Below are 17,950 nucleotides of genomic sequence, written 5' to 3'. Positions count from 1 at the left end.
AATATTGGAATGGTTCTACCAACAGAAAGTACATTGTGCCTATTATTTTATTTGTTTTTTTTTATTTTGTTTGTTTTGGGTTTTTTTCAAAATACAACTTGGTTAAATTATTTCAGTGTGTGCATTAGTCATTTTTGAACATTTTGAGCACAATTTCAACAATACCACAATAATAATGATAACTGTGATAATTTTGGTCACAGTAATCATGATATGAAATTTTCATATCGTTACATCCCTAATAGAAATATAGATATAGATATAGATATAGATATATAGTACTGTGCAAACGTGTCAGGCAAACACTAGGTTTGTTGGTTTGGCAAATTTATAACCATACATCTTGAATTTCCCTCGAGATTAATGAAGTATCTATCTGTCTGTCTGTCTGTCTGTCTGTCTATGACTTCTCCTAAATATGAATAACTAAATAAAATCTGAACCAAAACAACCTAATCCCTAAACAATAAAATAAAATGAACTATGCATATGCACTCACAAAGCAAACTATAACTAATCTGAAATTTAAAAAAAAAAAAATTAAAGATTAAATAAAAATTAAGGAGCATTTCAAAACTATAATGACTATCAAAATGGGTAAGAATTTGAAATTCTGTAACCAATTACACAGAAAAACTGATTAAAATGAGGCCTAAAATGTCATTTCCCATACAGTGCTACTAATAGTCATTAAACTGTAATGTGGGTTTACTCAATTGTCGTTATTGTTCTATAAATGAACCACATCAGTACTTATTCTGCTGGAGAAAGCTATTGTCTCCTTACCTGGTCTCCTCAATATAAACATCTACCTATCTATCTCATTTCTTAGTTTCTGCATTAAAATACAATCTGGATAAATGTGAAGTATAGACAGTAGTAAAAAAAAACAAAAAAAAACAACAAAGTTCCAGGTAAAAAACAGCTTCTATAAACCAGAGACATTGTGTTTAGACTTTATGTCTTTAACAATGTGAGATTTATTGCATTCATTTTGTGTTTTATACCAGGTTTCATTCAACACGTCAGATGGTTCTTATTGTTTGTGCTGCTTCTTGTAGTGAGGTCAGAGGTCACACTAAAGGGTGGCTTTAACCTTTAGAACCCATTTAGTTCAGTGTTTTTGTGTGTCTTTTAAGGCTGGGCACATATTTTCTGTATTTTCTTGTATCTGAATAAAAGAGAATACTAAATAACTATGGATGGATGTATTTCAACCCTGCAAAAACAACAAACCTAGAGGTGAACTAAGACTTTTGCACAGCACTGTATGTATAGATTAATTCATAACCAGCCTCTGAGTAGCAGTGTTTCCATAAATGTTTTATTCTGGGTGTTTTAAAGAGTCATATTAGAAAATATATTTGGAATTACTGTTGCTAGGTCTCCTTATTACCTTTTACAGTGAATATTAATATCCTTAGCCAGAAGTGGAAACACTTTTTTTTTTTTCTCAGTAAGTTCAGGAGTGAATATTTTGCTGCGTTTCCACTATGTGGAACCAGCAACAGCGACATTTCAGGTTGTTCTTATTTGTTCAGGTTATTCACATTTTTTTGTGAAAGGATTGTTTGTATATGTAAACATTTTCATGTAATTTCACTTTTTTTGCACTAAAACAAGAAAAATGTGTAGTCGTCATTATTTAAAGGCTACTATGATCGAATTTTACTGATCCAACCCACTTCAGATCACACTGATCTGTATGTGGCCCCTGAACTAAAATGATTCTAAAATCCTTGATTGTTAGTATCTTCTGTGTAATTTTTGCATTTCACAAATTCATCCCATGGGCTGGATTGGGCCCTTCTGACACCTGTGGTTTAAAGCTACATGAGCGGAGAGTTATGCCGCGTTTCCCCTACGTGGAACCGTCTTGACTCAGCTCGACTGGACTCGGGTACCAGGTCCTATTCCTGGAGACCGTTTCCATTCCAGGATACTACCCACGTTACAGAAGCTGGACGTCATAGCGAAGCGGTGCGTTATTTCCGTGTCGTCTGCTCAGAGAGCCGCTGATGACCTCCCTCGTTGTGTGTTGTCTCTTCAAGCTCATGCTGAATTTTTACGTCTGAACCTCCTGGACAAACCATGGTGTAGTTTTGGGCTGTCATCATGTGGATTCACCTACCGCTGTATTTACTGTCCACTTCTGCATCTGTTTGTTGTAAAAGGGCGGGTCACAGAGACGACTATCTGACCAATCAGTGGTCTGCAGTGTGTACACGTCACCTTTTAGTATCTGGTCCCCAGTCCTGGAACCTCGGCGGAGGTGATACCAAAAAACTAGTACCGGGTACCAGATTCCAGGTCCTTTTTCGTAATGGAAACTCAAAAAGGCCGAGTCGAGTCGATACCACAGTGGAAACACAGCATTTAACTCTCTTTACTGATCTCCAGTCCCTTCTTGGATGTTCTTATAAAGTGCTAAAGTGTGACATCAGTTAGCAGTAGTATCAACATTTAGAACTGTTGAGGACATCAAATTATGCTTTGGTCTCATCTGGAAAAACATACATTCACAGTAATTTAATTTTTTCCACAAAAAACTACAACAGAACACTGTACACACTTCCACTTTTACTTTTTTCTTACAGTTGTGACGTAGCCCATACCGCCACCACAAGTTCAATCTTTTCAGGAGTTTGTGATGGATTTATGTTGGTCTGACAAATTCTAGAGTTCAAGAAGCTGATGTTAAAACTTTGTGTTCCACTGTGGAAATTTTATACGCAATAAAAAATACATAAAACAGCCTTAAATAGCGCGTATACAGGACGATGTGGAGGACGGTGCGTGTCAACTGTCTTCACTCCTACAGACCTGCAGAGCCGTAGCGTACCACCGGCTGTGTGCTGCACCGTGAGGTCTAATATCCAGTTTAGTGTAATAGAAGAGTCCTCTGATTCTTATAGTCTGGCAGAAATGGAGCCCTATTGTGATCAGAATATCAGATTGAAAGCTGCAGGGATGAACACTTAATGAACAGTAGTTGAAATGACTGTGTCATGTGAAAGGGCTTACTCGACCTGACAAACGCAGTCATTACCAACTCTACAGTTTCCCTTCAGCTCTTTTTCTGAAAAAGCATTATTTGGTTTTACAGCCCACAGCTTTACTGTTTGGTCCAGTCTCAACGATTTGGCAACTGTTTTCAGTGAAAATACTAATCCCACTGTACACTACCTGGCAAACAGCAGACAGACAGAAATAGTAACTAGTGGGCACAAAAGATGTTGATACTGTAAATTTCCACCGGCGCTGTTTTTACACCCTGTTTAACGTCAACCATATTAAGATGAATGAATCGAGCTGTAGCTTTCTTTCAAACAAGCAGTTCATTTATCTACAATATTACTCAGAAAACCATATTATGTAGTTGATTACACTGGGTAAAACACTTAGAAATGCTCATTTATGTGAGTTATTTTTCCTAATTAAAGTAGTTGTTTTTTTTGTTGTTTTTTTTAAATTTGTACGACATCAGTTTAAGCGCTGTATGTGATCAAATATTGCTTTGATGGTGGAGGAGTCAGTAAAAAAAAGAGTACATTTTACAGGAGTTGTTGATATATTTTTCTGAGTTTGGGTCATAGAAGACACCAGATTTCACTAACACAAACACAGCTGTAGCGTACTTGTCATGGTCTAGGTAGTCACAGATGATGCCACAGGACTGTGTCCCCTCTGAGGTCCAGATAACTGCAGTGACCTCTGAGGACCCAAGGTGGGACTCAGTCTGGCTCCTCACTTGAGAGGTCACAGAGGTGTTCATCCTTAATAACTACCCTTTGATCTCAATTAAGAGGAAATATTTTCCAGATAATGTAATATTCATGTATATCAAATCCATATGAAGACAACAGAATATCATAATTATTGATTTGAAAAGTTAAATCTATAGAAAATGAAAGAAAAAAATCCTTCACAAGCTAGCTATTTCATGTCGAGACCTAGTTTTGGTTTTGTAGGGGAAAAAAATAAATCTTTTTTTAAGATTAGTGACAGTAAAATCTTAAATTCCAATGAAGCCATGCTTAAGCAGAGGGTTAAATGCTTTCTTTCAGAAATTTCCATTGGTTTAACTCAGGGGTCGGCAACCCGCGGCTCCGGAGCCGCATGCGGCTCTTTCATCCTTTTGTTGCGGCTCTGCGTGGCTTGGGAAAATAAATTATAAGTGTCCGATTGAAGTGTATGTTATTTGTCTCAAAAACGTGTATCATGTCTTCTTATTAAGTCAAAGTTTTTAACTTCTTTCTTCAGACCTTGTGCAATTTCAGCCACCGAGGTGCGCCGCGGCACCAAGCCGTGGTACCGGTAAAATCGTTGTATAAGCCGCGTCGGAGTATAAGCCGCAGTGTTTAAAGTGTGGGAAAAAAGTAGCGGCTTATAGTCCGGAATTTACGGTGTATATATAGGCTAACATCTTCATTTCAGATGTCAAAAAGTGTTTGCGGCTCCCAGTGTTGACTTTTCCGTGGAAACCAGGTCGAAATGGCTCTTTGAGTGTTAAAGGTTGCCGACCCCTGGTTTAACTCATTTGATTAATTTGTGATTAAAAAAAACATGTTTTTTGAGAAAACTGAAATTCCCTACATAACCAGCACCCTCTGACATTACTTCACTTCATTGTATTGTCATTACATGTAGTGTATACATGAAACGAAATCAGTACTCAGGTCCAGCAATGTACATGGTAAAATCCTATAAAATGAATCCTATATTAAAGATAATAATAATAAAATTTGATAATAACAGTAAAAATCTAAAAAATAATAATATTTTTTGGTGTGAAATGCTTAAAAAAGCAATTCACACCAATTTTTCCAGACAAAATTATTTTTATAATGCTAAAAGGATGTATACAAGGTCATAAAACTATATTGAAAATAGAAATATATGATTGAGATTTCAAATTATAGCAACGATAAGTTATGTTGTTATTCATTCTTAGAGAACTTTCCGAGGCACTGAATTTAGTTCATATAAAAAGTTCTGTAATTTTCTTGAAAATCCTTTTTTGTCAAAAATTTTAATGAATTTAGAAACTTAACATGTTATACTATTGAACTACAAAAACTTTGAAATCATTATCTCAATTCTAATTTTTTGTTTCAAAGTCAATAGGTGCATGACTTGACCCACATGGCAAACTAAAGTGGAAATTTAAAAAGACAAAAAAACAATTTCACAGGGAGCTACTGGTATTCAACAAACCAAAGGTCCTCATGAACTGTTGGAAAAAGACAAAAATCCAGGCACTGACTTGGTTAGAAAATTGTAAAAAGCCTTTATTTGACGAGGGCCTATAGATTAGTTCATAGGGGCTGGAGTTAAAAACACACCAACGTGTGTCGGCATGCGCCTTGAAGAAGAAACACCCTGAAGAAGACGCATGCCGACACAGTGTGTTTTTAACTCCAGCCCCTATGAACTAATCTAAAGTGGAAATTACTCACAGTGGACTGTGTGGGTCTTAATTATCCAATTAGTGTTTACTATAATAAATCGTTAAGCTTCTGTAAGTCTAAACACCCATTTGCATAGAACTAGTATAACCTGTGTCCTCCACCGCTTTGGAAATAAACCCTCCATTCCTGTGTTTCACGCAGCTCGTATTAGAGGTCTGTTTTTTACCTGAATTTGCTGACATTATTCCCTGACTGTGATGTCCAGGACAGGCTCAACACTTCCAGATAACTGCTGAAGGACAGAAAAATGCTCCTTACTGTAGCTGTACTTGCTCCTTTTTATAAGATGTCACTTTTCTGAAGGATTGAAACCTGCTCTTTCAGTGACTATCCATGCTATATTATGACATGAACATCTTCAATTTTTACCCAAAACTTTGATTTTTGTCATCATCAGTGTCCTCCATCGTTTTCAACCAGGAAACAGGCACATTCACCAAAGACACTCATTTTCACAGGACTAATATTATCACCAAACCTCTGTTTACTGAAGTAGGGTGGGTAATTACTGGATGAATTTTTACTTTACAAATTACAGACATGGCCGATTTGCACAGGATTTAGGTCAGGTAATTATCATAAATTATCAGAGATCCACAGGTGACACTAGTCCTTAATACTCAGTGTGTATCTGGAGTGTTGTTGTGGTGGATTTTATAGCAGGTGTTGCCACTGTGAGGAATTCCTGATATCTTTGACTTTGAATTACAAGTTGGATGTTTTTACCCACTCAGCTGCTCGTAGTTATACTTGATTGTTGTTTCTGCAGCCTCCCAGTGCTAAACAAAGTGCTCTTTCTCTTTTTAAAACCCTCCAAACAGCCTATAGAAACTTTAAAACTGTCCTCTCCCAGGCTCGCTGCCAAGCCTTCAACCACAGGTGCATTCATTTACTGTCTCCATCACTGGCAGCCATGACTGTTTTTCGTTGTTTGAGAAGACTACACACGGCAGCCTGAGGCTCGTTTTTGGCAGTTTGTCTTAAGCTGTGAGGAGACTACGTTTTTCATTTGGAGAAAATTATTTTCTTTTTCCAGTATGATTTCATTGTGCATGGAGCAGCAGCCTCTGGTATGAAAAGACCAAAATGAGCACTGTAAGTGGACTACTTATAGTAGCAAATTATTTAAACAGCTTTTGTATGGGATTGATTGTGTCCCTGGGTTGTTGTTTTTTTAATCCTTATACGTTGTGGAATAATATCAGACCTTTATAGAAAAATCTATTCTGAGCCAGTAGTTGTGCACGGCTTGCACCTTCCACAGGTAGTGGGAGAGTAGCAGCTATAATGGCCCTCTCTCGCAGATAGACATTCAAAGGCTTCACCCTAACACCTGGCCTGAAGGAGTAATGCAGGGATGAAGGGATGAAAGGTGAACAGCAAGCCGCTTCGGGTCGAGAGATACAGACAAAGACAAGGACCGAGAGAGGGAGGGAGCGAGCAGGGTTATTGCTGCAGGTATCAGAGTAAAAGTAGCAGATCTCACAGCAGATCCGATAGATGTTTACTCCTTCAGGCAGAACACAAACTCTGGCTTTCTGCTGCGCTCCCTTCATTTTCAGACACGCTTTTTTGCCTTCAGAAGATTCTTGTTTTTGCTTCTCAATCTGCAGCCGACTCTTGGTCTTTCTTTTGTCTTCCGCTCTGCTCATATTTGCTTGCATCTTATATAAACCTGTCATCATCGTCCGCTGGCCTATCCACCCAGTTGCCTCCCCCGTTGTTCCACCATGTTTTTATAGACGCACAGAGGGAAACCATATTGGAGAGTTCAAATAAAACAACCTGAAAAAGGGAATGTGTGCAACTGGTAAAGACGCCATGGATGTTTGATCCATAAATTCACAATACGATGCAGAATTATCTGTGCTCCACTGGCACACGACGCTAAAATGTTCAAGGGAATGTAGTCATCGGCTCATTTCACTGATTAATTTCAGTCCAATAAGGAAATAGAACAGCCAACTGGCACTAGTAAAGAGGACGATAAATATACCGAAAACATAGGTTACAGTGTACTGTTCAGAGATAGGTTCACAAACTTTCATAGCACTGTTAAAGAAGTAGGGTCATGTAGGACACAGGTTTGGCTCTCTGCTCAGTTTAAGTGTAAATGATGCACTGAACATAGAGTCTACAAAAATACATGAAAAGGCTTGTCTGGTATTTGTTTCTACAGATGACCTCTAACATTACAGTCCTTTTACTAATATTTACTAGTGACAGACGTGCGTGCAGTAAGAAAATTGTTTGATAGAGCATTCCCTGGTTTCACATTAAATGCATACCACCATGAAAGCACATAATGAATAGCCTAAGTTCAGTTGCATGAACAAATCCCAAGTGTGCTTCCTCCCCGGCTCAAAAACAGATCATCATATCCCTTGATAATGGAGTGTTGTGAATTATTTAACAGGTGTGTTGTCAGTGAGTGACGAGCCATTTATAAGTCACATACAGCTGTGGCATGTGTAATCGTCACTGTAACACCACTCGCAGGAAAAGACTGTGGTGCAGGTTACTGACAGCCGCTTTCCAGGATGAACACTATTACTGCAAAATGATGCATACATAAACCTTGAACATAAGCACACCTCTGACTGAGAGTGACAAATGGTATGAAATCAGCTGGATACGTTCAATATAAAGTCCTTAAAATCAGCTGATCTTTTTTTTTTTATCAACTATTGTTTGTCAACCTAAACACAATAAATTATAATCTATTTTTGTTTCCCTGAACAGTATTTCTGTATTGAGCTACACATATGGAGCTGTAAAAAATAAAGTAGAACATGGTACAAAAAAAGTGCTACACATGCTGATATTTGTCTTTCTAGCTTTTTTAATCAGTTTTATTGTAGTGTTTTCTCTGAGTACATGAACTATGTTTTCTTTGTTTTGTTTTTTTTGTTTTTTTACAATTTGTCTCACTATATCCTCCTTTTATGTATGTCAAATGTCTTTTAATGCAGCACCGGTAGAAGCTCAAGGCAAATTTCCCTACATTGTGTCACAGTAAAGTGAACATTAAATCTTGACAACTCAGATGGCAACAAGTTTCATTGTTCACATGGGCTTATGACTAATGTTTAAAGACAAATGACCCTATTTTTTTTTTTTTTTATCGACGTAGACATCGATATATATTTATATGATGTTTGGTGCCCTGCAAGGATCAGGTTACACCTCCAGGATGTACCTTTGCCCATTTGTACCTGGATCTTTCCATGAAACTGGGTTTATTCTGGTACCTTGCACTTTGCCAGCTTTTTAGACCCAGTAATAGAAGAGAAATAGAGACAAATTAGACAAATTTCCCCCCAAGATGTACCTAATGATGACTTCAGATAAAAGCAAAAAAAAAATTTACTCTTGCTCTGAGCCATCCCAAAATTAATGAATTTTTAATCAAATATTGGGGCCAAAAATTGGGACATGAAAAGCTACCTAGGTGTCAGTGTGTTTGATCTTGAAAACGTCGCTTGAAATGGTCTTATATGCCGCTATAAATAAAGACACTGTGTTAAGTTTGATGATCCGAGTGGTTTTTCTAATCCAGACATGTGGGTTTTTCATGAATCTCAGTCTCATTACAGGTTTTGTGTATAACCCATCGTGTCCAGTTGTGTTACATGCAGAACCTGCCCATTTAAACAAATCCATCGTGAGTGATTTTGCAACCGCGGTCATTTTTGAAAAATAATCAGCCTTGCATATTTACTTCAATTCCCAAAATGTACCTGTGAGAGAATAAAGAGATATTCAAAAAAATAGTAGCGCATAATTTTCGTGTCCTTTTTACCTGTGTTACGTTGGTGTAATCATTGCATGCAGAATCATCGGCACACTGCTGGAATACAGACTAGTCATAATTTCAGGGGAAAACGCAGATATCATTGAGTTGTCTGTGGCTCTGTGTTGTATAACAGTGTGGGTATTGGGGAAAAAAACCTGAAAGAAATGAGACGGGGAGTTCATTATAGAAACCCAGTGTCTGTTACGTGCAGATTTTTGTATGCGGACGTCAAATAAAAATGTGTTTTATCTGAAAAATAGTTTCTCTTTTATCTCAGTAAATATTTATATTCAAAGTAGACCCAAAGTGCTTCCAAACTTGCTTCATAACATTAGTCTACATCTTGTCTGATATAATTTGTAGGCCCTCTGTCCTTCTTAGGTTCCAGTTTCATAGAAGCACCCACCTGGGATACACTCCAGTGCAACCCTCTCAAGGACTAAGCGGTTCAGAAAATGAATGAATCCTTGCTTTTTTTTTTTTTTCATTTTTTGTCATGGTTTAGTGAAAGACTAATAATTTGACATCCCCTTGTAATTCCCAAGCTTTGAATAATACCACTTTTGTAAAAATCAATTGCATGCAAGCTGTTAAGTAAAGGCAAAGGATAAAATAAATTCATCAGCCTGAAGAAAAAGAGAGAACAAAAATTTGAAAGAAAAAGTTAATTTCATATTATTGACAGCATGTGGTAAAATTACAGTTTTAAATCTACAAATCTTTTTTTTTCTGCCACACGATAACTATCACTCATACATGAGTAGCATTAAAAAACAACTTAAAAATATCCACAGTTAGTTATTGGCAAATGAAAAACATGAAACAGAATAAAAACTTGTAAAAGCACAATAGAAAGGAAGAGAATCAGGAACTGTTTTCTATATATTCTACACATAAGCCACTAATTTTACTTAAACCCATAAGACACAGGTGTCAAACATGCGGCCCGGGGGCCAAATCCGGCCCGCCAAAAGGTCCAGTCCGGCCCCTGGGATGAATTTGTGAAATGCAAAAATGACATTGACGATATTAACAATAAAGGATGTTAAAATTATTTTAGGTCATTTCAATGTAAAAATGATCAGACCAGTAAAATACTATTATAATAACCTATAAATTATGAAAGCTGCAACTTTTTCTCTTTGTTTTAGTGTAAAAAAGTTACATTACACAAGAATATTTACATTTACTGACTCACCTTTTACAAAAAATGTGAATATCTGAAATGTCTTAAGAGAAGTATGTGGAATTTTAATAATATTCTCCCTGTTATGAACTGTTTTGTGTATTTGTAGATCCACTGTGACCTCTAAGTTGTGATTCACATGTATAAATAATAAACAAAGGCATAATATTGTTAACATTGCACTTATTTTTCTTAAGAATTTACAGGTTGTTCATGTTTGTTCGTGTTATGTTTGAGTACAATTCATAGATGTAAACATTCTTATTACGGAATTTTACTGTTTTCACTCAAAAGGTATTATCCTATTATTAATATTATTTTACTGGTCCGGCCCACTTTATATTGTATTAGGCTGTATGTGGCCCCTGAACTAAAATGAGTTTGACAGCCCTGCCATAAGATAATCCATATTGCATAGGATTAGTTGCCTTTAAATTAAGTTAATGTTTACTGTAAAATTAAAAAACTGTGAAGTAGTGCTTTAATTGCCCATCTGAGGTCTTCCATGTTACATAACTGTTGAACTACATACTGTGTGTCTGTGATTTGATGGGCTGTAGCTTTGTTATGTTACGTAACACTGATGATAATAAGGCACTTAGTGAACATACAACATATGTGTGTCCCTCTGCAGCTCCAGTCAGACCAGGACCGTGGTGATGGTTTAGTCAAGTACATCCTCTCCGGTGAGGGGGCCGGCACCATCTTTGTCATCGACGAGAATAACGGCGACCTGCACGCCACCCGCCGCCTAGATCGTGAGGAGAAAGCTTTTTACGTCCTCAAGGCAACCGTCGTCAACAAACGGACAGGATACAAACTGGAGCCAGAGACAGAGTTCACAGTCAAACTTCATGACATCAATGACAATGAGCCTCACTTCAGCAAAGAGGTTTACACCGGGAGTGTACCTGAGAGGTCTGATATTGGTAAGAGAAACTTTTACATGAGTTTAAATGTTCTATATGTTATAGGTCCCAGGCAAGGAGACCAGTATTAACAAATGTAAAGTGGTGGTGTCGATTACTGACCTGTAATACAGGTGGAAGTAGGAGACGCAGATGAAGACAGTTAGCGTTACCACAGAGAATCTGATTTATTATCAGCAAATATATTGAATACACTAAAATACATTCAAGTTGTCTAACACATTTTTCATAAATTTACCACCTTTAACTCACTACGCAGTATCATAAGTAGCTTAATACTGTCAACACTATTTTCTATTGGAGTCCATTTAATCTTGCATATAACATTAAACTGGAAAACACTCTGAATTTGCATTACATTACCAGGTAACAATGAGAGCGACCTGTTTCATAGAAATTAGATGAGCATTAAAAACCATTCATACTACACATACATCATCCATTTCAAAATCCCTAAATAGAGGGTGTGCATGTGACGTCACCATTAGCGGAAGTCACTGTGGTTCCGTCCACTGAGTGTCAGACAGAGGCAGATGAGTAGCGGCTTTGTCTTGAATACTGCGAAAACTTTAGAACAATCTAAAAATGGGGCAGAGCTGTTGTGCCATTGATCGCACAAATAGGTTTAAAAGCACTGGGAGCTCTGGTTTTAGTGGAGACCTAAAGCCACAGACAGAAGAAGCAGATGGATCGCTGCAATTCACAGAAAGAACTGGAATCCAGACAACCAAACCTGGATTTGTAGTTGGCATTTCGTGTCAGCTAACGTTCATTTGTGCTGTGTTCTGGTGTAAACTCATCCTTAAATTCCATCTGGTTTTGGCTAACGTTCCTTCTTAGTAAAGCTCTTCATGTTAGCATCTGTCATTTAGTTCTATGTTTCAGAACTGAATCGTTTGTGTCTTCAGTTGTGTGATTGTGAATCTTGTGCTCTACATGATTTGTAAACTAGCTTAAACTGAGGCTAACCTAGTTTTCCAGATCAGGGGCTCCTCTAGCACACAGCTGTTGGATCTGTGTTGGATCCAGTATTTGATGTGAACTCTCCTTAAATCTCCACAGTACCAGTAGATCATCCACTCACTTGGGTCAGTACTAAGGGTTCAACTCCAGTAAATCAGTAGTGAACTGTGAGCACTACTGCTGGGCCTTTACCGCCCAAATCACCGCCAACAAAATCCGTCTGCACTGACACAAAACCTCCAAAACAATAGTATGTTGAATGAAAGCACTCACCAGCTGGAATCCTCTAATGAACCAGGACCAGGATGGACACAACTCTGGGTCTGTTGGATGCTTTCAGCCTTTGAACTCAGGTTCATGTAAATGTCAGGATAGGTGATTTCTGTCCCAGATCAGTGTTGGTAGAACACTGGTTGTTTGGTAGCTTGGATGGATCCATGTCCAGTCCAGTTGGCTTTAATTCCATCTGATATTCCACAGTTTTCTGCTCTGGCTGTAGTTACTGCTATACTCCGCCATGTTGAGCCGCTTTGTTTTTGCCGCTCAGTCTGACTGAGAGGGGCGTGGCCTGGGGGAAGTGACGTATCTGCATTTGCTCTATACACTATAAACGAAACATCTGTATCAGAAGGCATATGTTTAGAATGGCTTTATTAATGTACTCTTTCTATTCAGCCAAATATCCGTCCTTTACAATACACTTTACAATAGCCCATCTTGTATGAACAGAGGATAACCATAAATGTTACCTTCATTTACCCAAGCAGCCTATTCGTATGTCAATCATATACTGTGCATGTTATTTATTAACTGTGACAAACATTGTCATATAAACCACTTAGACTGAAAGCTTACGTTAGCCTAGTGCTATTATTTGTTAGCACATCCATAGGGAAATGCTGGATGTAGTTAGCAGGGAGCTAACTGTCTATGGACAGGCTATGCCGTTACCGCTAGCTACGTGAACTATAGCAGCGGTAGCACCTGTGGCTACCACTGTTAGCCAACCAGATCTCTGAATAAACATCCTACCGATAACCCACAGAGGAACATTCAGAACAATGGTAGGACTGTTCATTGCTAACACCACCAGAGTACAGTACTAATACAGTCGGGTACTGACTCTGGAGCGACCGTTCCATTGTGTCCCTCATTCTGAACCAGACTGTGCCGTTCTATTAACAGGAAAACCCAACAGAATATAGCAGAGGGTTAGAATATTAAAATGTATATATTCAGATAACAACATTCACACCTTTGTGGTCACTCAACTGGGTGCGCCACATATATATAATCAATGCAATGTATAAGATGAAGTCAGCTTTGGTGCTTCTCATCACTGATCATGTTATTGTTTCTCAGGTACTTCGGTCATCCAGGTGACGGCTACAGATGCTGATGACAGTATGTACGGGAACAGCGCCAAACTGGTCTACAGCATCAGCCAGGGACACCCCTACTTCTCTGTGGACCCTAATACAGGTATACACAGAAAAAATGTCCTTTAACCCATAAAGACCCAAAAAGCATCTACTGATCTAAAATGTTTCATACCTGTTGATCCATTAATTCTATCAATACATGTAAATAATTGATGTAAAATGCAGTTTGTCGTCTTTTCATGGTCATCAGATATGACCCATTTGGACGTTCAGAGGCTCCATAGTGAACATGGAAACAGTCATCTTCTGCAACATTAGTCGCTTTTCCATTGACCCTCAAATTGCGCAAATATAACTTGCACATAAAAATTGGCCTAATGTAAAAATGACAACATTGCCAAAACTCTTGTTTTTTGATTAAAGGTTTTTGCGCTGGCAAGAGGTGGTTTTTCGGGTGTAGTTCAATTGGTATATTGCACAAAACTGCAATGGAAAGACCTTTTTCCGCAACTAGAATCACGTGAATTAAAAAAAAATGGGTGTTGACAGACTTTACAACAAGCAAGGCAAGGCAAGTTTATTTGTATCGCACATTTCAGCAACAAGGCAATTCAAGGTGCTTCACACAGGACATTGAAATACAACAAGGGAAAAAGAAACACATTTAAAACATTATAAAAGAAACATGTTAAAGGTGATTATAAACAGCAAGAAAACAACACATGAAACCCAAAAATATAAAAACACATATTAAAGAGTTGCAGTGCAGAGTTTCGAAAGAGAATATAAAATTTAAAAAGTAAGAAGCCTTTTAGTCAAAGGCAGCAGTGAACAGGTGAGTCTGGAACCAGAACCAGAACCCAGTGAACAGGTGAGTCTGGAACCAGAACCAAAACCCAGTGAACAGGTGAGTCTGGAACCAGAACCCAGTGAACAGGTGAGTCTGGAACCAGAACCAGAACCCAGTGAACAGGTGAGTCTGGAACCAGAACCAGAACCCAGTGAACAGGTGAGTCTGGAACCAGAACCCAGTGAACAGGTGAGTCTGGAACCAGAACCAGAACCAGAACCCAGTGAACAGGTGAGTCTGGAACCAGAACCAGAACCCAGTGAACAGGTGAGTCTGGAACCTGGACTGAACAGAACCCAGACTCTCAGATCTCAGACCTGAGATTTCCTGGTAGTTTGTTCCAGATCTGCAGAGCATAGAAACTGAACGCTGATTCTCCAGGTTTAGTTCTGACGTTTGGAACCCAGAGCAGACCTGCACCAGACCACCTGAGTGGACTGGATGGTTCAGACTGGACTAGAAGGTCTCTGATGGATTTTTGGCCTAAACCATTCAGTGCTTTATATGAAGCAAGAGAATTTTATCGTCTATTCTCTGAGAGACAGGGTCCAGTGTACAGACCTGAGAACTGGACCGATGTGGTCCAGTGTACAGACCTGAGAACTGGACCGATGTGGTCCAGTGTACAGACCTGAGAACTGGACCGATGTGGTCCAGTGTAGAGACCTGAGAACTGGACCGATGTGGTCCAGTGTACAGACCTGAGAACTGGACCGATGTGGTCCAGTGTAGAGACCTGAGAACTGGACCGATGTGGTCCAGTGTAGAGACCTGAGAACTGGACTGAGAAGAAGAAGAGTTTTATATGAAACGTGGACACACCAGGAAACCCAATCATTTTTTAATTAAGTACGGGGTAGAGGGGTAATATATAATAATAATGAATATATCTGTAAATCAACATGATATTTATGTCGCCATGTTTATGGAATGACTTCTCATGTCATCTCGCGATAATAAATAAACATATCATTGCATTTGTGATTTAATGGAAAAACCGGCATTATGCACTTCTGTTTTTTTGACATTTAGTAAATATGGGTAAAGTTTTGCGCAGATGTCCAATGGAAAAGCCACTACTAACTGACCAGTAAAACCCATGGAGTTTGGTCAATGACAGTGCATGGAGACACTTGGTTTATGCTCGATTAGTGATACATTTAACTGAAACAGTCACTTTTTCTTCAATATTCTTTATTTTGATATAATAACCCTTTAATCTGCACTTTAATGAACATCTACAAGATTAGTAAATTAAATATAGGAAAATACCTGATTTTCACTGAAAAAAACACAACATAAAAAAGATAAAATCACAATAAATAGTGATAAATCACTTAAGAAATGTTAAATGTGGAGAAAATTCCATTTAGGGACTGCCGCAGAAGTAGCTCTGGGTCTTTATGGGTTAAACACCAGTTGTTTAGCTGGGTTCGGCAATGTTTAAAAATTTTGGATAGTAATGCTATAACAATTTCAGCTAAAGAAATATATTTGAATTTCTACTAATGCCCTACTACGCATACAGTGTACTAACTCTAACTCCCTGTATCTGTCACAAAGAAAAAACACTGCATAGTTTTTTCTGGTAAAATTCAAATTAATTTAAATTACATGCAAATAAAAAATTATGTAGAACGAAGACTGCATTAAACGCGTTTCACGTAATATTTTGTGAGGAAGTGCTTGTGTTTGTGCCAAGTGAGACAAGGCCAAGCCCAGCTGAATCTGATGTGGGTCTTTCAACATGACCCAGAGAAAACCGACATAAATACCAGACTGTTGCCTCAGTAAGTTTGTAGTCAAAGAGTGCTTCATTGAGCTTTGCTGGCATGACGAAGCAAAATACAGACTTAAAACAGCAAGTCGTACATTAATTCGCTCAAGAATCTCATATTCAAATAGGGTAGGACTTTAACCTCTCAGTTTTCTCCTGCCAGAGCCACTATTGGATCCCACTCCTTCATATTCATTTTATCTGGTTGAATTCCTCAGTGCTCTGTGTAGGAAATATCCCACTAGTGACTGTACTGACTCCAGAATTTAATTTGTGTAAACAGAGTGAAAATAGTGTCTCCACCGTTGGGAATAGGATGGTCTTCTTTGTTGCAGCTCCAGATCACATTTTAAGCCAATACATCAGTTTTCTTTTGCATAAAATCAAGTCTGAAAGAACTAGTAATGAGGAGTAAATAAACACTTTGTGGCCCTTCACCCTGCATATTTATGTTTTGACTTGTCTGAAGAATAGAAAAAGAAACGGTTTGGTTGTGTGTCTGCAAGAATAAAATGCACCACAGCGCAGCTCAGCCCTTTCCTGAACTTGTGTTCTTTCTCTGTAAATACAAAAGTCACCCATCCATTTAGATAATCAGTGCAGTAATCTCCCTCTTTCTGCTCATCTGTTTGTTCCCAACAAATAGAGGAGTCAGGGCCATGGCCAGATTACTGCTGCCTGTGGATTAAACACCAATGATAGACCCTGTTCCCTGGATGCTGAAAAAAATTAACCCAAATGTAAATTCACGTCTGTTAATTTATTATTAATCAAGTAATCGTATTTATATCAGTAAATTATCATTTTTCCCCACTGAACTGTCATAAATTATCAACATAATGTGTGCTTTTGCAGTCAGGGTGTGTTTATTTCTGCTTTATATGAACACTGTAGGCGAGAGAACGGCTAACCTCACTGTGTTTAGAGTTCTGTCATGTCCTACAGGCAAGTAAAGGAAGATCAAAATAAAACACTTTAGACACATGATCAGTGCATATTATCATCGCTCTCATTATGTGCAGAGTTGCATCAAGGAGGATGTAATTGAACATTTTATACAGGATGATGGGGATATTTCACATTAACCCTGTAAAGCCTGAACCATTAAGTCACTGACAGAAAATTCCAGCTCTTTTAACTGGAGCTTTTATTGGTCCTTCTGAACAACTAAAAAAACATTTTTTCAAATATCGACTTCCATGTATGAGTTTCAATTTTGTATCATATTTGATACACCGGGTCTCAATGCTCAAATAGTATTATTTTGGAACAAACAAAAGCATAATATAACACAGACATGTCTAACAAATTGATAATTCCTTTTCAAAATTGTCAAAGTTCTTCCTCCTTTCTCATTAATGTCAGTCTTGTAGTGCCACTGGAAAGGCCTCCGGTGATTGAATTCCTCCCCCTGGTGGATTATCTGTGTATTGCATGTATCTAATTGTATACATCAGGTTTTTCAAGAAAAAAAACTAGAAGCACTCAGAGAGCGCAGACCTCCGCCAAGGCAGATCAATGCCCCAGATTTGGATGAAAATTTCAGGAAATGTTGATACTGGCACAAGGAACACGTGATTAAAGTTTGGCAGTGAT

At 38.1% G+C, this 17,950-nt stretch overlaps 1 protein-coding gene across 3 annotated transcripts in view; it reads left to right on the top strand.

Annotated features, from left to right (window-relative positions):
- The window catches only part of LOC115437592 (cadherin-6-like), a 159,536-nt gene that overhangs the window by 52,160 nt on the left and 89,426 nt on the right, over positions 1-17,950 (top strand). For all 3 annotated transcript variants that reach the window (XM_030160875.1, XM_030160874.1, XM_030160872.1), the window contains exons 3-4: positions 11,088-11,382; positions 13,708-13,827. In XM_030160875.1, the coding sequence (XP_030016735.1) occupies positions 11,088-11,382; positions 13,708-13,827 (415 nt within the window). The remainder of the gene's footprint in view (positions 1-11,087; positions 11,383-13,707; positions 13,828-17,950) is intronic.

This window comes from Sphaeramia orbicularis, chromosome 17 (assembly GCF_902148855.1).
Source record: "Sphaeramia orbicularis chromosome 17, fSphaOr1.1, whole genome shotgun sequence".
NCBI classification, from domain to species: domain Eukaryota; kingdom Metazoa; phylum Chordata; class Actinopteri; order Kurtiformes; family Apogonidae; genus Sphaeramia; species Sphaeramia orbicularis.
This window is presented reverse-complemented; position numbering and strand designations above follow the sequence as displayed.